Below are 25,158 nucleotides of genomic sequence, written 5' to 3' on the forward strand. Positions count from 1 at the left end.
TCTCTCTCATCCTTGTGTCAACCTAGGCCCTGGATGACTAACCCTACAGCTGACACAAACAGATGTTTTTATTTGTTTGAACTATTAGGTCAAAGGGCTAATGAGCTAATGAAAATTCTTTAAAGAGCTATCAAATGAGGGATGATCAGCAGATTTTCTGTTCCTACTTATGTAACATATAAGAACGAAGAAAATATTCTGAGTTTACAAATCTTTCACTTCCATCTCCGTTAATGCAGATTTAAAAATAATAAAATTCTGAAAAAGCATATCTCAGGAGATGAATCAGAAACCTACCGACCAGCTCCTGGTGCTGTAATTCCATCAGCTGTGAGTGTCTTTCTGTTCAAGTGTTTTATAGCATAGCACCAAGGAGCTTTTCTTTTTCCCATAGTATTTTAATTTGTTCAAATTCTGAAGCATTTTCTGTGTATGTATTATGCTACGTCATATGTATTATACCGTGCCGATGATTTCTAGTCATGTAAACAAGTCCCTCAGTTTGACATTATAGAATAATTATATAAAAATTACACCAGCTTCTGTTCCAGCACGTCTGAAATATCTCTCAGGTATATTTCTCAAGTAGCAACATTTTTCTTTGGAAATAAGCCAGCTAACTTTTGGAAATTTTAATTTTTCACATATATCTAAGTGTGTAGATTTGTATAATTTTGCAGTGATTATGCTCCAATCTTTTTTTTTTTTTTTTTAATCTAAGAGTAAATAAACTATTTTGATGTTTCCCTACTGAAGTAAATACACCAGGTCCCTAGACTTGGTTACTACTCAAAAAATCCAAATTTAGCAGCTCAATTCTACACAGTGTTTATTTTCTTTTTGTCTTTTTGATAGTGGAAATCATGTATAAATCACAAACAGTACAAGTTCCTCATGTCTAGTAGTTGTCCACCCGAATGGATCAACTTTTGCGTAGAGACACTGTATTTTTAGTATAAAGTCAAGATAATATGGCAGTTAACTAATACTCTCAACTACAGTAAAGATACAAACTTTTGTAATATAAATTAATTGCCATTACAAAAAGGCAACTGTATTAACTAATACGGTACAAAAATCTGCAACTTCTATAAATATAATGAAATGCAAGAAATTAAATGAAATAATACATCACAGATTTTTGTATAGCGCATTTTGAAGAGGCAAGCTAAGATACATGTGGAATATTATACATCAAGAAATAATATCAAAATGCACTAAGATTTAACTTTTTTCCATACAAATGCTAGAAGTACAAGTACAGGACACAACACGGAAGCAGTAAGATTATCAGCTCAGAGTAAGTAGACAAAAAAAGTTGCACTGACAAGTTGTAAAGCATTAAGCAGCAGACAGAAGCTTGTCAAAACCAGCTGTTGTTGGATACTGATTGATAATGTTTTCATTCTGACGGCTGAGACGCTGCAGACAACTACAGCTCTGAGAAGCCTGATGTGGGCACATACGCATACACGCACTCACACATACACACAAAGTAATTTAACAGATGTCTAAAGAACATTAAAGCACGGTATCTTTTTTAAAAAGACAATGTTCTATCCTTAATGAACTTGCATGGAAAGTAGAGCCCAGTACCCAAGTTTATTTCATCTAAACGATGAGCACGTGTGAAAAGATTAAAAAAAAATACAGTCACAAACTAAACAAAACCAAGAAAATGCCATTGACACTGGTCATCCAAATAAAATCTGCATTGTGCTCACGGTGCTTACATATTCTGCCATAGCCAAAGTATTCAAAACACTTTAGACAACGAAGTGTGATGTGAACTGCTATAAGCATTTTTAATACTTTCACAAAAAGATGGTGTTCACAGACAGTAAAAGGGTACATATCCATTAAGTCCATCCACAACACAAAGCCACAGAACTACATTCAAAGTAAAGTTAAGCGTTGGTCTTAGCCTTAAGCATTTATGAGGTATTGTTTCAACCTGTGTTAAGGAATTATCACTGTATTAGTAAGAAAAAGCATATTTAAAGTTATTTTGAAAAATAAATCACTGCTACTGTGCAGTTGGTATCCCCATAAAGAAAAAGTATTTATCATCAAAAGGTCCAGTCTAGCTGCATACTGGCATATGCCAAAGCTGTATTCTCATTGACTAGTTGGGTGGGCCTTTTGGATGTTAGTCATGTAGCACCTTCCAACAGTGCATAGTTGGGAAATCATGACTAAAATATAAAACTCAGGAACTATGAAGTCATAGAATCCTAGAGTCATAGAATCACTTGAGTTGGAAGGAACCCTTAAAGGTTATCTAGTCCAACTCCCCTGCAATGAACAGGGAATCTATCACTAGTTCAGGTTGCTCAACTGGACCAGAAACACTAATAGTACAAATGAGTGTAGTTCCAATACTGTAATAAAGTTGTGATTCTTTCAATTTTTTGTACTTTTGGTCCATAATTTCAAAATAATTTCAAAAATTAATAATTTCAAAATAGGAAGGAAAGAGGAAAAAATTGAGAAGAATTAATTTTTTGGAACGGATGTTCTTTGGCAAAGCAGTAAAAGCTCTGAATCCATCTCTTTGCCTAACCTTTTTGCCAAACTGCCTTCCTTCTCTGGGAGACGAGCCTCTTTCTCCTCCCCACCATTTTCTATTTGTCATTTTCCCTAATCAGGGAAGAAAATTTTGGGATGCTGTAATCTCTAAACTCATGTAAGCTATGGCTGCACATCAGATCCATTTCCTCTGCAAATTGAGGTAAAGGAGCCTCCTTAATCCACAGCATAGGAACTGATGAGCAACCGAGTTGCTTCTACAGCCAAAGAGGCTTGAACTATCATAGAGTGCTTCTCTGTGTGCTTTAAAATGAGCAATTCCAGTTTTTGGATATTTCCAAGAGGAGAAGCAATGGGGTGATTGGCCTGGCAGTAAAAAGAAATAAAATGAAGCAAGAAGAGATGCCCTTCATGCTTATGAGCAAAACTTTCTGCCTATTCTGTCACAAAGTCAAACAATGAGCTTAACAGGTTTTCCAGCTTTGTTCTTATAGTAGGAACTGAGTTAAAACAGTAACTATCAGGCCATGCATTCGGGCAGAAATAGTTCTGAGGGAGCAATACAAGATATCCAAGGATATGGAAAAGTAACAAAAAACCTATAAAAACATTTTGTTTAACAACAAGAAATATTTGCAAGAAATAGAGAAATGGTTTTTCCTTTAAAAGCTGATGCTCACTATTTTCTTATTCTCAAATAAACTAATAAGAAACTACAATAAACTTTAAACATAAGAAATAAATGCTTGGAGTGGAAAGATATGTTGCCTAAGGCCTTGCAACAGGAGTTACAAGCTTCAAAACATAAGCAGGATCCATGAGGAACCACTGACACATCACTACAGCTTGTGTACACAGACACTCATGCACAAGGCACAACATTCAAGGTGTGCACCAGCCTGGTGATCAATCTGCACATACCCTGTTGTGATTGACTTCATGGTGAACCAGCGATTCTTTATTCTTTAAAGAATAAAATCAGTCAATAACATTTTAAAAGTAAAGTCAGTAAAAAAAAAACTGAAAATCTATGATGGGCAAAATTTGGAAAGAAGAAGTGTGCACTGTGTTACTGGGACTAAATGGGATTTTTCCAAACATATTATAAATGCTGTTTCCAATGAATACTTTTTTGTCTTCTAAGTAACATGTAGCCAGAGGAAGTTTGAAAGAACAAGTTATAATCCCTTGAAAGGAGAAGCTTATGATACAAACACTGGAAGTTCCTTCATTATGGTACCTTGGCACCATTAAAGTAACAACAGCAAACTATGAATGAGTGATAAAGAAGGCAATCTTTACTTAAAATCGGTCACGCTTATATCTAATAGTAAAGCCTCCACAGCTGAATTAACAGAAATTTGTTTTGCTTCTCTGATAAAAAAATTATTTTAACTGCTAGTTTAGCCAATTTCTGTATATTTTCTAAAAACATTGTTTTTTCTTACCACCTTTTTATGCCACCTATTCTTAAGCAATACTGTTACCTGCACACATCTGTGTGCAAATTTCCCTTTAAGGGAACTTCCAGCAAGATAATGGTTCTGCCTTTGACAAGGTTATGCAGTGGCTTAAGGAGAGGAATCATCTAATACATCCACTGCGTTTTAATTTAGTAAAATTTCAGAGTAGTCTTTGCACTGACATAAAACAACTTTCAAGGTATCACTAATGTTAAGGTTCTCAGTGGCTGTGCTTTCCATACTGTGGGGTCAGTAAACAAGCTAACACAGATTAGTCTCACAAATCCTTAAGACATGAATTATTTTTGGAAAACAAGGTAGCAAGTAGTATCCCACCTTTACAGACTATGTTATTCTTGTGCGTGCAGAATTTCCTATCAAGGATGATGGCAAGAAAGCAACATGCAGTGTGTGCAGAACTAGTGGTAAACAAAGAGGAACTCCCTATTTCAGTAGTGTAGACGACTTTACTGGAAATAGTCATGTACCTGATTCACAGAGCATTTATTTTAACAAAAGGATATTCTGCACTGTGTATGAACATCACAGCACAGTCTTGATACCACACCATAAGTAATCTGTGAGCAGAATGAACAGGTACAGTGATTTGCCTGGAGAATCACTCTTCCCTCTTGTGTTTCACATTCTTGAAGGTTCGAAGTCTCTCTCCTCCAGCAAGTTTATTAGAAGAGAGAAGCTGTCTTTTACTGCCTCCATATCATCCAAGGAGCAGGGTTTAAGAATCCAGCGCTTTCCACGTGCAAGTGGCTCAAGTTCAAAGTATTTTTTGATCTATTAAGGAAAAACAAAAGAGACCAATGTATTACTAATACAACCACCACAAACGCTCTCTTTCACATCTTAAAAAAGTAAGAAAGAAAACAGCATGCAAATTGACAAAAACAACACGTAAAAGATCAGGAACCTCATTTTTAGCATCTTATCCACAGCTGTTCTTATAATATAGGTTATATGTTGTGACCTGAAAGTGTTTTCTTTAGGGGTGAGTGACCTGTTTGCAAGCTACCATTCTATCCATACGTTTAACAGCATGGGAGGTCTGGGGAAGAATTATATGTACTTAAGGCAGAGAGCAAAGCACACAAAGCAAGTTTTCAAAAGCATAGCCTAAATAGCAAATGTAATAAAGAAATTCTAGGTTGCATTTGAACTTTAATGTTAGAGCTGCATGTTTCATAGCAAAATTCTTCCAAAATCAGTTTGTTTTTAAAATTCAGCACAGAATATTAGCACATCAATGTGATTAGAACAAAAAAAAAAGATGTGGGACATGATGGTTTTCATTCAAAATCCTGCATGTTCCATCAGCTTTCAGCCACTCTCTAACAATATGTAATAATGCCTATAAAGAATGAAGACTTTTAATTAAACTAGTAAAAAATAAAACAAGTTTTATTTCAGTAGCAAATATGCATCAAGGAGGCAAGGACTTTGATGCAGTATAGAATTGCAAGTTTTGGAATTATTATATGCCTTGACAAAATATACTGAAGAAGATACTACTTATTGAAAAGATCAGTATCAAGTTAGAAACACAGACCCACAGGAACACTGTGAAATAAAATGTTTGAATTTAATACTATACTCTACTCACTTTTCAAATTAGCAAGTGGAGTATCAAAACATGGTTTTTATCTCATAAATGCCTATTAGAAAGAGTTTACAGGTCATTTTGGTCAGTAGATTATCTTAAGCTGTTTTCATCAGATTCTCAGCCTTTGATAGTATTTGATCCAAAAGCCTACTCATGGCTGACTAAAACAACACAAAAATAGACTAGCGCAAAATAGACATTCAGTTTTTAAACCCAAAATTATACCAATATGTGCTATTGTCAGCACGTTAACAGAAATATTTAGTTCTGACTTAGATTGCATATTCTTGTTCTGTATAGTTCTTGCCAAATATACTTAATTTTCTTCTATTGCAGACCAAGCCACAAGTATGCACATGAATAGCAACAGGAACAGTTGCTCATATTGTGGTAGGCAGTGGACTCCCTAGATAGCCAACTGGAGCCACACAGCGTGAGGGCTCCGTGTGCAGTGGAGAAAAAACAACCTGCAGCATCTCTATACAGTTCTGTGTAGTGTCTACACAACATGTCTATTCACTGAATAATGGATTATAATAGAAGAAACTAACTATGATTGCATCAACTCACACAAATCAGAGTTCAACCATGGCAATGTGGAAGAAGGTTTGTCATTTAGTAAAGATTTTGGAGTAGAGCTTCTATTAACAAATATTACAAAAAGTGATTTGGTTTTGAGAACTGAACTTCCACTTCCCCTAATGAAGATATAGATGGAAACTTTTCAAATGTATTTCTAACAAAGCATAAAACTATCAATAGTAGTCTGAAAAAAAAAATGTAGAAAATGAAGAGCAGTACCTGGCACTCACTGCACATCAAACAAATCAGAAAAAAAAACTGAGCCTGCAACAACTGTTATTTTAATATCAACTTTTTAGCATTGCTGACACAGTGTCATATTAATAACTAATATGATGACATGATTGTACTTGATCAGAATATAAACAATAATCTCTACCAGTGATACACAGTAATATTTCTTGCAGCTGAGATGACACCAAATTGAATTTACTCCCATTAATATTTTAAATAGGTGGCACTGATCACATAATTCAACAAGCCAGGAAAGAAAGTTCTCATGCCTCTCTCAGTAACAGCCTCCGTGACTGCAAAACAAGAGGAGGAAGTAAAAGCGGCACAGAAACATAACAAAGTAAGGTGTCAGCACAGCTAGTTGATGGAGCAGCCTGCTGGTGTTAAGCTGACAAATATGGTTGAGTAACTTGAGATGTTTCGGACCCAAAACCCAAAGGATGTCTACCACACCCCCTCTACTGGAAGACTATTGCTATCAGCTCCTTGAGCTCAATGAACTCTGTCTGCAATGTTATTTACATATGCTTTTTAACTTAGGCTGTGCCATATGAGGAAATGATTAGGAAAAGGTTATTATGTTTAATGAGATTACTTGGATTTAAAATCATTAAATATGTAGGAACACATACAAAAGGAAATGATGGCAGTAAGCAGGCACTGAGTCTTGTGCATTTGTGAGCAAATACAACATTGCTTCCCAAGGCAGTCTTTAGCCAAGAAAAGCACAATGACTTCAAGTTATATTTCAGTGCCTGCAGACTTCAAGATCTAATTTCTATTTCAATACTCAAACGGTATCAACTGATTTCATAAGACAAATTTTCCAGAGACATTTTTTATTTGGATGCCCAAAGAAGACTAAAATATATTTTTAGTATTTCTTGGTGTGTAATCAAGATGTAAAAAATCAGCAGTGCGCTGTCATCATTTTACACAGCTAAGGAACAGTTCACAGTCTCTGCATTAGTAAGTCTGAATGAATACTGAAATTAAAATACTCATTAAGAGGAGGTTTGAAAACAGCACGAAAACACAACTCCTTGCAATCAGAAAAATATCAATCATTTTCTTCACACCCACAGAGAAAAATCTAATGCAAAATCAGAAAAAATAACACTATTTGTCTTACAAGTAGTAACGAACTAAACCAGCATTAGCACAGAAGTGATCTTCTACAAGCTAAGAGACACTTTGTAGTATGTTACTCTATTTCATCACTTGCAGGCTTCTACTGTTTTGAAAATCCCGGAAATAAGTTTGCAGGCACAAATATTTGCACCTGCAATGTACTACAATTTCTCCCATCAATCAGTTCCAATAAGAAGTTGTTTTCAGACTTGAGTCTTTTGTTACATATAAGAGATAAAACAACACAAAAATAGACTGGCGTAATCAGATGCCTGCTGCTGTTTATGCAGTTGAGTTCTCCACTGGCATGCTCACAGCACTCCATCCACTTTCTTTTCACTGCTCTGTAGCTGCTTTCTGCCTGGTCATTATATATACTTGTCCTCTGCCAGATTTCCTGTGAGGAGGTACATTAATCATTAAAGTATCTAAAGGAAGTTTAAATCCTCTGACTACACACCTTGGTAGCCCCTTCCTAACAAGATAAGCACCAGTAACTATTTTACAGCTCCTAGAAGTGCACAAGTATGAAGGAGGGCAGCTATTAAGTGGAGCTCTTTTGTCTTGCTCTCTTGCATAACTGATGAAAAGCGTTCTGCCTACTCATGGATGCTGAAGCAAAATATTAAGACTCAAACATGCTTCAGATGTCTGACACATCAGACATACATTTACATACTCGCTTTGCATTTGTGTTTACTTTGAGACTGCTGAATTTTTAAGACATAACCTTAAGAAGAAAATATAATCAATTAAATCTACATCATTTCAAGACTTCTTTACTACTATTTAACAGGATTTCACTGTATGTCTTGACTCCACATGAGGGCCTTGTTTTATAGAGAAGCTGACATTGCATTTAAGCCACATTCTGAAGTAAAAAAAAAATTAGCAATACACTTTTGCAATTATTTCTACTCCTCCCACATGTCACCTTCTGAAGTCCTATTCTGTTGGCACAGTACACTAAGCATATGGTTATCAAATGTTGCTTAACCTATGCGCTGCAAAAGTCAAGACACAATAAAAGGATTGATGCCCAGAACCTCAGCTGGGGTGAATTAGCACAGCAGCATGGAACTGATGTTACCAAATTGATCTACGTAAACTGATTTACCGGTCCTGGCTGAAAGCTTTTATATATTCTACTACTGAACCTCATCTAGCCAGTTTGCAGCACAAGACATTCAGGAAAACTTACATACTGTAAGAATGCATGAATACAGTGTCATTTCCGTCTTTCACTGAAGATGAAAAAAAGCTGCTTCAATACATTGTTTTCATCTGAATTAAAAAATTTAATATGAAAGTTCATCAATACAAAAAGGCCTCCAGTACACTCTAACTTGATGAAAAGAAGGTTTAGATGCCATCAATCGCTTATTTTACCAAGCTGTATTTGGATAATTTAAGGATAAAATATTTTTTCATCCACTACGCTACAAATTGTAGTAACATACACACATTAGATCTAATCAAAAGCTGCACAGTCATTTCAGTTTCATTACTAGTCTGATTTTTTCTAAGTCTTTTACAGGATTAGGCAAGTATTCCTGCTTTGGTGAAGGTATAAATTAAACTAAAATTACCTAACTTGCTGAATCCATATATTAACTACAAGGAATGTTTCATTTATTTATCCCAAATCCCCACGGACAAGAGATGCAACAATAATGGGAGATGGGACTTCCCCGTATTGACACTGAAAGTGTTTCACTGGGCTGTGATGCTCAGATTACACTCACAAACATCACAAAAATCTGCTTTTTGGGGCAACTGTTTAGAATACTCACAAGAGACAGGTAATTTTGAGCAGTGAGCCCATGAACAACAGAAGAGCTGCTTGTAACAGTGACCAAAGCAGGCTCAAATTCAGTATCTTTGGAGAAGAGAAAAAGCCATAAAAGTCCATTACATAGTATTAAGTTTTAAAAAGGGAAACTACATAAAATGAATAACTTAAAGAAAATCAACTCTGCAGCTAAAATGGTAAAATGTTTGCAGGTGGCACAGAAAAAAACCATCCATAATTAGAGGCTCAGAGTATATTTATAATGCTACAGAAGACTTTGAAAGAAACAAAAAAAGCTTTCAACAGTTGCAATAAGGAAAAGGATAGTATTAGAGGTAAAAGAAGTTATGTCTAAAGAAGGAAAATAGAAGACAAAAGAAAGGAAATTCTTGCAAATTAAATAGAAACCATAAATGTTGACCTACTAACCATAGAGTGCAACCCATGGCTTAAATCACCACTGATGCTAAAAAGTACATTGAAATCTACTCTAGTTTATGTTGCTGTGCTGGACTGCAAGCTGCACAGTCTCTTCTGCTGCTACACATGCTTTCTGCTGATCTTGTTCTCAATATACAGTGATTTATAAAAGTGAGCTGAAGGATATTTAGCCACTTCATCTTAAATCAACTAGTTCAATCCACTGCTGTACAAGTGAATAGTTGCATGCCTTTCCTAAAAATCTGCCGGTAACTTCTTTATCTGACACCTCACTGGGTGGAAAAAAAAGCCTCCTGTCTGACCAGAACAGCTGCTCAAACCTGCACAACTGTTAGAAGTTTCATAACATTTATTCTTCTTATTGAGACACTCCATATCCTCCTATAATGATACTTCATGCGTGACTATTTGTATGCTTCTTTAGAAAAGTGATCTCATCCATGTCTAAAGGGATCCCTGTAATGCACCCATGTCTCATACTCCTCCTAAAACACCCATACCTCATCTTTATTGACTCCACATGGTACTTTTTACCCAGCAGAGACAGGAAGAAAAGTGCCTCAGCTGATGGGAAGAGATGGGGATGCTGCTGGGGACTGCAGGATCAGGAACAGCTCTGGTCAGCAACCCATGCATGGAACTATTTCCAGAAAGGCCAATTTGAGGTTAAAGACACTACCAACCATCAAAACGTCCTTAAAACCCTTGTTCCTTGAAGTTACATATTTTATTGCCAGCTGAGCTGTGCCACTGAACACGAGGTCTCTAAGTGCAACATCAAACATTTGCAATAAATCAATTAAATGCATACCATGATGACCAGAACCATGCCACTGAACCTCTTTTATTGACAGACTGATTGAGTGATTAATGTCTGCTGAAGTATGACCTGCTGAAGCAAAAGCAAAAGAAAACACAAGTCTAGTTTCTCCAGCATGTCTCCAGCAGCAGGCTAAGCAAATTCTCCAGACAAGATTTCAACACAAGCACAAGACTTTTGTTCAGCTCCTCACAGGTAATGGTAAATGCTTTAGAAATCAGCATTTCTAAATTGTACAGCTTTCCAAACTTTTTAATTCTGGTTCTTGCAAAAGATTATCTGAAACATTTCCAACTGTGCCTTGTACTTAATTTTATAATACACGTGGTGGATATTTTGTCTCATGAGTCTTTACAAAGAGGAATAGTTTCTTACACGGATATTTTACAAAATTACTATGCTTCACTGTGGCTTGTGGAGCAGGTGCCCTTTTTCATTCTTGTTATACTGAGTGGCCATAAGACATAACCCTATTCAGATTGTAAGTAATTGCTTAAAGAAACGTGTTTCAGAGAAGATTCCTAACTGTTCTGAATGAAGAAATAGGATCTCTGGCAAGTCAGTACAGACATGCTGTTCCAAACAGAGAGCAAGCAGTCCTGGCAAATACAAGTGTGAGACAGAGGAAAGGAGAGCAACTTAGGAAGAAATATACAGTGGGGTGCTTACTGTAAAATACAAAATATTGTGTAATTTATCAGGATGGAGAGAGTGGAAGACTTTAAACATGTAAGTATTCAGCACCATTTTTACCTCATCACTAATCCTGTAGGTCACTACTGCTACTCATTCCTCAGCTATCTGTTCTTATCCAAACTAATTTGGGTTGCAGCAGATAGTGGCAGATGCATGCTTGTACAATGTCTTGTTTTAATGGAGGTGCAGCATCAGTTCTTTTTCACCTAGAAGTCTCAGTTAGAGTGTTAGAATACAAAATCTTTAAGAGTAAAGCTGAAAATTATCATTGATTAAAGTCAGATATTTGGAGGACATCTAAATATCACATTTTTCCTGCATATTACAAAGAGACAGAAATGTTCATTTTCTATAAGTTAGGACAGATTTGTATACAAGTACAAATTCTTAGCATATCCAAACATATTAAGATATTCTAGAATAACTGATTGAATTTAAGATCATTTTCAACTTAGAATAATTTGTTTAAATTTTAATCACTGCCCAAATCAGTTCAAAAAATAGGGCATATACAAAAATAATTTTATAATAAACCTATTAAAACCTTTTACTACATATTACCATTTCTTTTACCCTCTAACTTCGCAGCTTTTAAAATTACATTTTGGTTAAATTACTTAAGAAATACAAATAGCTAGTGAAGATTCCACACATAGGACCTTTTGAGCAGATATCCATCAGCCTTTCACAGTTTTATAGTTTTTTTTGTTTGTTTTAAAGACTGTAAATATTCATTGTTTACTTCAGACTATAATACCGAGAACATAGCATTCTGATTTCAGCTGCAAAATATGCTATCTTTAAATACAGATTGTGGCTTTGGCTACTAACAAAGCCTAAGCCACAGTACACTTGGTTTTAGCAAAAAATGAAAAAAAAAAATGTTTACCTGTGGTGCTGAATGTCAAAATAACCTTTAGAATAATCAAAAGTGCAAGTATTAATCCTTATTATGACACTCCTTCTGCAAATAGCATGTTTTCTGTTCACATAACAGTTAAACAGTATTTTCTGCAGAAGTGCATATGTGATGATTCATCTGTGTGTGCCTGAACATGTACATACATCTCGTACTTGAATAAATAACATCTGTATTCTGTGCCCACATTTGCAAAGCTTCACAACACTGTATGGACACGTATTCTTGTGTCAATAGCGAGCATCAGTTTCCAAGGGCTTTGTGGTTGGTTCCCCACATTTACACTGCTCAGAGCATTCCAAGCCAACAGGCAGTGAGAACACAAAGAAGAGGCATTTATTCAGCAGTAGCTGTGGTTCTACAATATGGGCTCACGCACCTAAGATTAGAGGTTGTGCCTATCACGCTCGTTCTGTGGGTACAGAGCAGAGTGAATAAATGTGGATGGCTTCACCCTCCTTTCAGGTCCTCTGTGGTGAGATTTTGTTATGCAGTCTGCATGGCAACCACCTGGCTGCAATTAACTATTTCTAATCCAGATCAGAAACAGCAAAATAAATTTTGGAAGCAAGCCACCACTTTAAGCCAGGTATTCCAGGTACTCCAGACTTATCTCCATTTCTTGGTAGAAAATAACTCTCCACCTAGAAATGTGTCGGAACACCTTCAAGCCCTAAACAGGATATTGCTTAATTGAAGCCTTTCACAGGTTTCATTTTCTCTCATAAAGCACATGGATACAAAATGTAAGGGATATAGAGAGAGAACAGACGTGCAAAACAATTCACCACCACCTCTGAAGTGTTAGTAAACGCACAAAGAATCATAAAGAGGGCAAAAAGGGAGTTCTTTGCACTGAGAGAAGACGTTTTTTAACCAGATAATGGAGGCTTTTCCAGCACTGGGGGGCAACAGCAAACAACTGCAGAGATGACTACTGGAAAATTTGGGAGTGACTGGAAAGATTTGGAGAAGATGGTGAACGCAGTGAGATGCTGTAGAACTTTATGGGTCTCCAGCTTCCTTCTGGTTTTCAAAGTTTAAGGTAACAGGTTAGAATCAATCTTTTTGGAGCCTTAGTCCTTCCACTGCAGTAGGTTGTAGTAGATAGCTCTGTTTGAGAAGTTTGAGAGTAAAAAGGTACCACGGAAAGGGACAAGCAAAAGAGTAGTGAATAATCCTCACTAACTGCATCAAGATATGACTTGCCCTACCTTATCCTGAGCCGCACTTTGAAAAAAAAAGAGGAAATAGTAGGCTGTAGATTGAGAGTTTCACAAACATAAAAGAAAGTTACACTGAAACCACACTGCTCTCCAACAAATGTGCAAATTCTAGGACAGACAAATAGTATCCATAAAACTTATGGTCCCTCTGAACAAGGCCTACTGATAATAATACCGATGATGCTCAAAAAAGGATCTATTGTGATAAAGTGAATTACATACGGACATAAATATAAAAAAAAAAAAACAACTTTTAAGGAGACAAAGAGATTAACAAAGATTAACACAAGTTGATTAAAATATCTTCACACATGAGATTTTTCTAAGAACATTTTCTTCCATTCCCCTGACAAAATAACTTACCTATTCAAAATGGTGATCTAATTAACGTACAGTCATTTCTTTAGATTTTGGGTTGTTGATGCTCCCTATGCAAAAATCTCAGTCCTGCACATTTACAATTGCTATTTGAATTTTCTTTACACTAGAAATCACCATGTGATAAGTGTGCTGACCACTTGTGACAGTGTAAAAGCTTGTAGTGTATTCTTGAAATTGGCACTATTTATCCACTATACTTAATAAAGAACAATTAAATATTAATACAGCTAAAAAGAACGTAACTAAGCACTTCATACAAACCAAGAAAGGTTCTGTACATTGAAGTTAATGAGTTTAAATCCCAAATTCACATATATGAAACAACCAATTATCCTGTCTGAAACACAGGCTTGTAAAACTCTCAGTTACTTGTAAAACGGTCTGCTACACACGAGTAAGATGTTGTTTAAATGACTTGTTTGACTAGACGCATTCACCATGAAATTGATTCTTTTAAAGCATTATTTTTAAACTTCATACAAGTTAACTGTATAAACTGAAAAAAAATCTGACATTATAAAGCACTGGTTTCAGTATTCAGTATTGGGTTAGTACTTTATGAGGTTGAGGGTTTCTTGAATGAGAAAGTAATGCAGAATAAACAGTCATTTGTAGGGAGGTAATTGAAAGTCTTAATATGATTGAACTATTCTGCCATTTCTGTTCTAAAATATATGGTGTAGGATGTAGTGTTATTCCACCACAGCCTGTGCAGTTCCAAAGTAGCACAACAGATAGAATACCTTTCAGCTACAAGCACCAAAAATAGTCTTTCTGAGACTAGCACTATATTGTGGCTTTACACCTCACACTTCAAGCTAATTACATATTTTTTAATGTCATTTAGGCAGTGGGTGGCATGAAAAGAGGGTAACTTGCAACAGATTACTGAATATTCCTCCATCTCCAGCTCAGGTAGTCAGTTGCTCAACTTTGCTAAGATCCAGATTTCAGACAAAAATGAGTATCTATTGCAATGAACTCTTGGATTTGAATACATAAAAAATAACTGCTAAAAATACATTATTAGGTAGCACTTTAGATTTGAATGTTTAGCGTGATCATATAAATACAGACAGACATAACTGAGCCATAATAACTGAACAGAGTAGAATTTTTAAAGTAACGCCTTATGTTTGCTCCCATCCTCCCAAAATTTTACTATTGACTTATAATGAATTAATATACCAGTGATATGTTGCTCACTGTTCACAGATGCTTAAGTGACTTAAAAATAAAAAGCAAAGTCTATTTGGTACTAGTTGAAATTTGGTATCTTGCTAATGGAATATTTTCAATTGTCCTCTCTCTCAAAAAAAAAAAAAAAAAAAGAAAAAAAAAAAAAAGTGTCCTCATTGTAAGATAAAGCAGTAAGAACAGCTTAAAAAAAAAATCAGTATAACAAATATAGTGTTTTATACATCAGCCCAGAAAAGCTGGAAAAGATACTATGCTGCCCACTGAAAAGCAGTTTTGGAGAAGAATCAAATCCTCAGACTTTGAATGAGCTGCATGTTGTATAGCAGTTTCCTCAACCTCTACTGAAGGCTGCCACCAGCCATGCAGTTTTATAAGCCAAGCTGTAGACAGATTAATAGAAAGGACAGTGCCATCAACATGCCAGTCAGACCACAGGCAGCGTGGAAGGAATTGGAGAGGGAAAGTAAAGAGAGGTGTGAAGACACTGACCACATAACATGACTTAGATGACATACAAATAATGAATCATACTGCTTCTAAGGATGTCTGATCCAGCATAATAAAAAATATTTTTTTCCTTTCAAAAATATTGAAAGGAAAAAAAATCAAGTCCAGCTGTTAATACAACAGCTTCATGCTTGCCAACTAGTAAGTACGAATCTGCAGGTAGACAGTATTCACAAAGTCATGGTGAAACAGTGACAATTTTCACACGAAACAAAAAATGGTTCATTTGTTCCCTTGGTAGGAGTTAAAATGCATTAACAGCAACTATTAGAAAATATATAAATGGAGTCAGCCGAGTTTAGATTAAAAACAAGTGCAGGACAAAAAACAGCTGAATGCTGTCAAAAACTCTAGAGGCTGGTGGTCTGATTGGATCTACAATTTTGGATCTGTTCTTGGAGAAGGTGAGACAGCAGTTCTTATTATTTTATATAAAACACATGCAATAGCATAATATATTTAGTAAGATTTGTATAATCCATTTATATTAAAGATAACATGTAAACTTCATAAACTTTACCAGAAGTATCAGTTAAAACATTAAGTTCCTTTCACTCTAGCCTTGTCTATGTTTACAGATACCGTATATAAAGGGGTATATAAACCCTATATAAAGTTAAAAAGCCAAAGTAATTATTTCCTAAGATATATTGCTCTGCTAATATAGCCTGTACACTTACAATTCATATATTAAACAGTCCTATTTCTGTGAACACATTCAACCATTCACTTTGCACAAGGAATTTTCTAACCTAATGTGTAAACATGACCAATTCAGTTAAGTTATTTGATTTTCCTTCTTCTCTGGATAATATTTTGAAACATGACAGTAAGAGGAAGGTAATTCAGTAACTACCACCACTGGTGTTTGTACACAAATACTGTGGATGACATGCAACTTGTTAATTTCTATTTTCCTTTCGTTATTAACAGAGATGGCAGTAAGATTAATTGCAAATATGTATTTGATGAATCCTTGATACTACAGCATAATAAAGATGTAGGATTGCACTTAATCTATACTGGATACATCTAACTACCCATGTTAGTCTATAGACAAGAACATTTCAATTTTTATTATATATAAAGGAAAAGTGACATCATTATTGAAATCGCTGCACAAAAAAATGTCTAGCTGAAGCAAGAGGAGAAATATAAGGATACATCTTGTTAATGTCATATCCAACAATATTTAGTCTCATTAAGACTCAAAATCTTGATGTGCTATAGAGAAGTAAAAGCACTTGCTCAAGTAATTCTCTTTCACAAAAAGTTCATCTACCTATCACAAATCCCAATTAGCAGGATATGCATGCATCCTCTCCAACAAAAACCCATTTTATAGGAAGATAAAAATATCCGTGGTCTTATACTTTGATGTTTTCACATACTTGTGCACAGTAGCCTCAAGTTCATTTGCAATCACACATTTGTGGAAATTGAATGGTAAGTACAAGTGAGAAATTGCATGGATAAGTGAGGAGAAGGAAAACAGGGTAAAACAGGAAATAATTATTTCCAGTCTGCTGAAAATAATAAAATTGTTTGGAATGTGCACAATTCAAAAAGCTTTCAGATTCCTTCATATAAGTATTCTTTGTGAATGAATAGTACTATTTAATTTAATCACTAATTGCCCATTCAAACATATCTTAAGTCTATTTTTCTTTTACTGGTAGAAACAGCTACTGTTCAGACCTTTCTACAGTGCGCTGGGCTTGGCCGCACGCTACTAACCTCACAACAGGCACTCTTCCAAAACCAGAGAGGAGAGAAGAGGCAACACTGCATCTCCCAGCCAAAAGTGATTTATGGGATTGATTCTGTTTTTTTAACACTGCGGACTGCAAGACACTGCAATACCACAGTTATGCCTGTATAATGCCTGTATAATATAGGTTATGCTTGTATCTGATACAGATAAAGCTGGAATACTTTGAAATCTGGTTTCTACTTCAGGCTGGAATATTTTGAATCAGGAAACTGTGGGGAGAAAAATTAGTACAGAAGAAGAAAAAAAAAGAAAACACTTTCTGTACAATTGCTAGCATTAATATATTTTAAGAGCATGATCTAGGCCGCTTTCCTGCAGAAGGAAGTTTGTGCAAAGAAGTGGAGGTCAAGCCTAGAGTGATACGGTTCACTGAATGACCAAATAGAGGTTTACATATTTCCTTTATGGCTGCTGGCACTGGTTTCGGCCTAGAAGCCTCTAATGAACAAAGAGAGCTCTGATCCCTTCTGGAACCATTCATATGTGATTAAGATCCAACAATACAGCACTTTGATCCACTGGGCTACAGAAGGATTGGATGTTTCCTGAAGGAGTCATTTCGGGTTAAAGTGGAGAAGAAGAAAAGACGACGGGAATTTTCCTGATCAGGTCAGTCTAACTGAGACAGCGCTTCTCTCACATCTAATGTGCATTGTACTCTTTTGAAGCTTTGGAAAGATGACAGGTGACTGAGGTAGGAAAAGAAGAGAGAACTGTGGAAACAATGTCTCTAATTTAAATATCAACAAATACAAATAATAAGTTTGCTTTCTGAAGACAGCATGAGATCTACTTTCAAGAGAAGGAAACTGAGTTAGCTGTTGCAAGCGATACTTCAACAAGTGAGAATTATCATTCTAGGAAGTTGGATACCCTCTTCCACAGGTATGTTTGAAAAGGTTATAGCATCATAGTCACAAATATACACTCTTCCTCACTCTGATATAGCTGAAAACAGCAGGAGAGGTAAGGGTAGGTCTATTAAAAAATCTGAAAGAATGAACACCTGGTTCCTTGAAAGTAATCTTTCTATCTTGACACCAATGTACTTCACATAACCCAAGAGAATTAAAGACCTGTTTGAAGTTAGAAGAGCATGCACATGACACACCATTTGCAGGAGTATTTACTTTTTTCATCAGGCGTCAGTATTAAGCACAGGTGATGGATTCAGATCCACAGGAATAAACAGAGGCTGGAATGTCTAGACTACCAGGAAAGCATAACACAGGTGTGACAGCTCTCCCCAGCTATCACATTCCAACATTTTCAGTATAAACTAAGTAACTTCCATCATCTGTTGACATAAAAGCAGAAGAGGGAAAACATATTTGGCTTTGTCTACTACAAATGTCTGCTCTTAACAATTTATTTTGGAAGCTAACTCTCCTTTTCATATTTGGGTTGGATGCTTCCAAGTCCACCTGGGGATGGTTCAGCTCTCTGGCTATCCAGCAAAACTGTTCATTTCAGAAAGCATATTAAACCTCTGTTAATGTTTTAGCCAGGCTGGTCATATTTTAATGCTTTTTATATGACTGTCTTACCAGACAGCGGGTTATTTTTTTCCCAGAAGAAAACAGTATTGGTCATATAGACTTTAATATCTTGAACTCCTTGTCAGAGTGTGCATACTATGATTTCTCACATCCAAATGAAGAAAAAATTGCTATCTTTTGCTCAGCTGATTCTAAATCAGCAACACTGAATCAGCCCGGCAGCCAACTACCAACAAAAGTCAGCATGAAAGCGCAGGGAATCTACATGGTGGCAAGGCCAAAACTAAAATCCCATCAGCATTTGTCACAACAGGGAGTTTGCTACCAATCCAGTACAATAAAGTACAATAAAGTCTAGCACACACTGTACACTACTCAATTTTACAGAGGTCCAATTTCAAATGTATATTAAATAAATCTTGGACTATTGCATTTTTGTATGCAAACAAAGCAATTAAAATGTTCCTTAAAATTTCTTAAGGCAGGACCACAGTTAAAATACATGAAACAAGCATTTTGCATTAGTGTGTTAATTCAGCATTGATAAGCAGGTTTCCACCAATTCTGAAAAACACAGTTTAAGAGAAAGATGAGACTTGCTTTGGAAAACTTAGCTGCAGCTTTATGCTTAAACTGCTTCTCTGAGTACTGCTTCCAACTACGGTAACTATATGAGTTAAAATCGGTTTCAAAAGAGCATAACTATTCCTGCTCTTGAATATCTTTCAAAGTGTAGATGATTTATAACACAACAATATCAGAATCATCTACTAAACTTCAGTGTCAGCAGCACGATAGCATGCCTTCTGAAATGTCATTGCTTTTTTATTTTTTATTTTTCACCATAGTCATAACAGCTTTGTCACTCTGTATGATTAAACTGTGGCTTTGCTGAAAGTTGGAGCCTAGTCACACTTTATTACTTCCAACAATTACTTCATCAGCATAATCCACTACTTAGAAAAATAATTCTAAAATAATGGTTTTGAAAACAAAGCAAAAAGCACAAGAAATTCAGCACATACCTGTACTTCTAAAGATTCACAAGCCACTTCCCAAAAATCTGTTTATTCCAACATGTACTAGTTTTATTCAAATAAATAAAAAGATATTTTGTATTGATTTATTTAAAAATATAATTATGCCACAAATGTAAAGTATATTTCTTAGACTGAATTTTTGGCTACACAAAGTCACTGATATTTCTACAGAAGTATTAACACAATCAAACGATTATATGGAAGTGATATAAATGCACTTTACCTGTTTTGCAATTAAGTTACAAAAAGTTTTATTACCTCATCACACATCTATAGTGTCATCATCAGTGGAAAGCTTCTCAGTAAAATCTTCCTCAGTAACTAACGTATGAAAATTGCTACTGTGATTTCACCTGTTTAGCAAAATATAGTAAATCTCAAATTGATCACATAATTTTCATCAACTGATCAAAAATTTATTACAACACTTCTGCTATTAAAAATCCATGTAACAGAGACGTAACAGAGACAATTTAACAAATCCATTAGACCAGCACAAATACAATGTTTTTTGAAACTGTGGAATCATAGACAAGAAATTATTCCCTCTGGACTAACTAACAATGGGCTGTTCTCTAGGACTGATTTGCAAGTACACAGATGGGAAAGAGTCTGGACGACAGCACTCTCCCATGACATTTATGATGTTGCAGTTCATTAAGTACTCGATGATACTACTGCTAAGAGCACAACACACTCTGGCAAAGCCAGAAAACCTCCTCAGTGGACTCTAGTGCTCAGCTGATCAGATAAAGCCCTGCTGTTATTGACCCTGTTTACAATTAACAACAAAGTCACAGATTTTAAAGGCAGGTCAGCAGTTGGGCCAGCTGCTAGTTACTCGCAACCTGCAAGAGGAACCTGGCACTGAGTGACACCTGTGCTTTTGACACTCATTCTACCTCCACACATACGCTTGATGGAGTGCTAGGGTATGGCTGTACATCAGCACATTTAGGAGGACTCATTTTTTTCAGAACCGTCTGCACTGCAAAAACACCCTGCATATAACAGTGAGCTAATCAATTTAAAATAATGCCATTATATCCTGAGTTTTTGAAAGTGTTTTGTTCTGTCCCAGTGACCAAGAAAACAATCTTTCATCATTAGCTTTCAAAGAAAAAGATGAACTTAGATTCTGTGGCTGCACATTACGATGCCGTATTGCATCTGTACAGTTACACCTAGTTTCTTGATCAGGTTTTCCCAGAAAGCCTTGCTGCTTCCCTCCTGTCTTACGTTCAGAGTCAGTGGTGAAGGATCACCCTCTTTGCTTTCACCAGCCAGCTGGAGAAAAGGGGGCAAATTTTCTCTCTATATATTATATATATGCTCCATTAGGAACATACGAAGACAAAGGGAAAGACACAGAACTCAAAGCAGAAAGCATTTGGATCATGATTAGTTTTCTTTACTGTTGTTTGCAAAAGGCTGATAACAGGTGGTGTTACAAATGAACTGTATCTTCCTTTAAAACTATTCTTGCACCTCCACTCCTTTTCCTCATCTTTTCAGGAGTCATTTGAAAGGCTTCATTCCATAATATCTATGTTTCAAGACACAATCCAGATGTGCAAAATTTTTTTTTCTGCAGATTGTACTGGAGTGTTAACACAGTGCCGTACTACGCTGTGTCTTTCAGACCCACCTTAATCTGAAAAAGCTTCAAAGTGAACACAGATATTATTCATGCTAGTACAAGAACATTGCTACCAATTGCATGTCACTATATTATTCATTCTAGTTCAACAGTACCACTACCAATTGCAAATCAACATCATGACAACCCCTGAAAACATGGTTAACAAAGCCATATGGTAACATTTACCATTGTCATACCCAGTTATATGGATCTACTAGTCAGTTAACAATATGTCTAGAATCATATACCATAGTCCAAAAGAAGATAAAATATTCAAAGTATGGCTTCAGTAAGATTAAATTTCAGACCCAGGAATTTATTACTTTTTAATTTTTTTAAACACAACCACTGAGCATTATAAGTTCAGCAAATCTGGTTTATTTACTTCCTGAAGTATTTAAGGGCATACTTTCATTTTATATTTCAGCCATCACTTAAACAGGAAAAGATCATCTCCAGAATGATACAAATTAAGGTTTAATTAAGACACAAGCAGAACTGTTGGATTTTATAAGGCTTTCACCAGAATCCTATTTGATATTAGAGAGCAACAAAGGAAATGTCATATATACATGTTCATGCCCAGTTTAACAGATGAAGAGTACAAAGTGTATATCAAAATCCTCAGATTGGCAAGTTGCTTCAAGTGTTCGATACTTATTTGTGAGCAGTCCCATTCAGGTGAGTAAATATTTCACTTCTGACTTATAGGTAGTTTTTTCCAATTCTTCCCTCCCACCCCCATTCCAAGCTTCTTGGAATAATCTAGGTAATGGCTAGCCGTAAGAAAAACAAAACTTCTTTTTTGGAACTGACACCAGCTCAGACTTGTTCTTTTCTAAGTCTATGCCTTGGAGAAGCTCAGGAAATGTGTTACTTCTACACAGAAACTATCTCCTCCATAAAGATCCTAAAATAGTTTCAGTTATGAATGGGCTCTGGCAGCACCTGGATTTGCCACGTTTTGTGACCCCAGATAGGGAATGAGGCAGCTGAGTTGCTGAAGAGCTGTGGCTACATTTTGGCTTTCCTTATACCCTTTTCTTTTTGAAAACATGGGAATTATTAGTGCTTGTTCTCTAGTTATTCACTAAATTCCATGTAAAGGAGTGAATACATCCAGGCTCTCATTATCTTGCCAGAAGTTAAGACTTCTAAGGCAAGTAAGAATAGAAAGAGGTGCAGAGAGCTGGCTGCTCCTAAGACAAAGACAACCTGTCCTTCTTTAGATCAAATATTGGGATGCAGTAAATTACAGTAATATGGAATTATAAATAATTTTCATTTTCTGAGTCTCTTCTCCAGTAAATACTGGAATATGTTAGCACTCTTTCTTATCGATAACTCTACTTTTTCATTTCTTTGTGATATTACTACAAAAGGTGCTAATTTTCTCTTTCAGCTCAGTTTGAATTTTCAAATTTTGGGGGTTTAGAGGAGAGTAAGATGAAATTTTGTTGACAAATGCATTCCTCATACTTATGAGTAGGTTTATGTATAAAGAACCGCAGCATGAGCAACAAATTTTGTCCTACTACAGCACATTTACAGCTGTATTGGTAGCCAGAGTGCTATGTATTTGCCACATGTGAAGCTGTTCAAAGCATAACTGAGACTTCTCTTTGGCACAAAGCCATGAAGACAAGATACAAAACCTATTAACAGTGCATCATGACTGTGAATTAAAGAATCCTGTCGAACCATAAACCGTCTAGAAAGAAAATTAGAAAAATAATAAAATTTGATCAGAGAGTTAATATATTTTTATTAGTGCCTGGCAGCACACTAGTAATAGACCATTTAAATGTGCACAGCAATATAACTGACTTGTGTCAGATGCACAGTCGTGAAAAAGTCTGCAGACAGTTGAGTATTTATAGCTAATAAAAAAAAAAAAAGAACCTGACTAGACTTAGCATAGATTTTCTCTGTATTTCTCAAGTTGATATTCTCTGAAGCCTGGAGATTATCAAAATGAATTAAAATATTACAGATTGCTTCCAGGGTATCAGTGATGATAATTAAGGAGCATGAGCTGCTAGGAAACTAGAATTTCACTTTTAAACCCCAAACTACCTATAAAGCTCAAAACAGCCCTGATCCTCCTCAGACTCTGTATAAACAAGATAAAAATAGCTGTTCCTTGCACAGAAGATTTACCCTATCCAGGAGATGAATGCAGTCAGCTTGTGCTATGACTCTGCTAGTTGCTGCAAAAGGTAATATTTCTAAGTATGTCTGGCCCATTAGTCAAGAGCATTATAGCAAGTCTCGGGAATAAAATTACTGCCTTTTCTCATAATGTACTATAAAATGAATATAAAGAATTTTGTAAAGTAGCCTTTATACTTCCTCAAACACTTCAGTCCTGAGAAGTCAGATTTTTATGGATGTAGAAAGTCCTATATTAAAATACAGAAAAAAAAAATAATAATCAAGGGTTTTAAGTAGTTCCAGGCTCCTTTTCTGTCTTTCCAATTTATCTTCTGTGGTAATAACACAGCTAATACTAATTCATTTTAGATACTGATGCATTTAGGAAGAATGGGAACAAAGTGTTTATGAACTTGAAAATTCTCCGCATAAATACAAAAAAAAGCATCAGAACATTACCTGACTATTGGAAACATTAATGGTATGTTTTTGTTGTTCTCCTTCCCCACTAAAATGGTCTTACTATATAATAGTTATATATTTATATACACATACAGAATTTGAAGATAGAAAGGAAAAATATCAAAGAAAAAGAAGAAAATACACATGGCCCATTTATACCTCTCCATTCCTACCCTTCTCCTCAGCTGAGCGCCTGTCCTGCTCTTACCTTGCCCTGATCTTTCAAATCCACCCAACTGGACAAAGCCATCTGCTGCAGCACCACAGCCCACAAGAACAGGAATAGCATGGAGAACCACAGCATCACTGAGCCCACAGGCTGTTTTCTCATGACTGCTGAAAACATGTCTAAGAGCCGGGTCATACTGCCTTCCGTCTCCCACAGAACAGATTGTAGTGACTCAGGCTCTTGCTGGTCAAAAGAAGTCAGCCAGGCCAACCTGCCTCTTTCATACGTGGAATGAACTCATTCCTCTTACTCTGCAAATCCTATTTTCAAAGCATTTAAATATGTTCTGATGTGCTTTATGGCAGACAAAATCAAAACTTCAGGACATTCCATGGGATCAGACATGCATGATTTCTAAGGACCTCTCCAATCCAAGGCATTCTACAGTTCTATGAGATGATTCCGGGACAGCTGGGAGAAGAGAATGATTTTTGGTAATGTGTTTGCTCCTAACAATGCTTCATTAAGCTATACAAAAAAAACTAGATGTATCACAAACACATTTTTCTTTGCTACTTACAAAACCTGGAGTCCAGTCCTAACACCTTGCTGCATTAAAAAAATAAATTCTAGATCAGAAAATTATGTACACATTTATGTGAGTCAATTTCTTGAGAAGATTGTGAGAATGATACAGAGAATGGAGATTGCTATTGCTGAAGACAGAACATCTTTAAGTAATAAAAATGCGTAAAGTCCAAAACAGAAAAACTTAAATGAAATTACACTGTATGCTTCCTTTTCCTTCTTCTTCTTCCTGTGTAATAGAAACTATTCTGACACTTACAGGAAAAAAGATCTTGATATACTGAACTTTTCTTG

General features: G+C 35.8%; 1 protein-coding gene across 6 annotated transcripts in view; it reads right to left on the reverse strand.

Annotated features, from left to right (window-relative positions):
• Window positions 1-803: 803 nt before the first annotated feature.
• The window catches only part of ARL15 (ADP ribosylation factor like GTPase 15), a 235,351-nt gene continuing 210,996 nt past the window's right edge, over window positions 804-25,158 (reverse strand). For all 6 annotated transcript variants that reach the window (XM_048931318.1, XM_048931316.1, XM_048931313.1 and 3 more), the window contains one exon: window positions 804-4,784. In XM_048931318.1, coding sequence (XP_048787275.1) covers window positions 4,632-4,784 — 153 coding nt within the window. In that variant the 3' untranslated portion in view covers window positions 804-4,631. The remainder of the gene's footprint in view (window positions 4,785-25,158) is intronic.

Source organism: Lagopus muta, chromosome Z (genome assembly GCF_023343835.1).
Source record: "Lagopus muta isolate bLagMut1 chromosome Z, bLagMut1 primary, whole genome shotgun sequence".
NCBI classification, from domain to species: Eukaryota; Metazoa; Chordata; class Aves; order Galliformes; family Phasianidae; genus Lagopus; species Lagopus muta.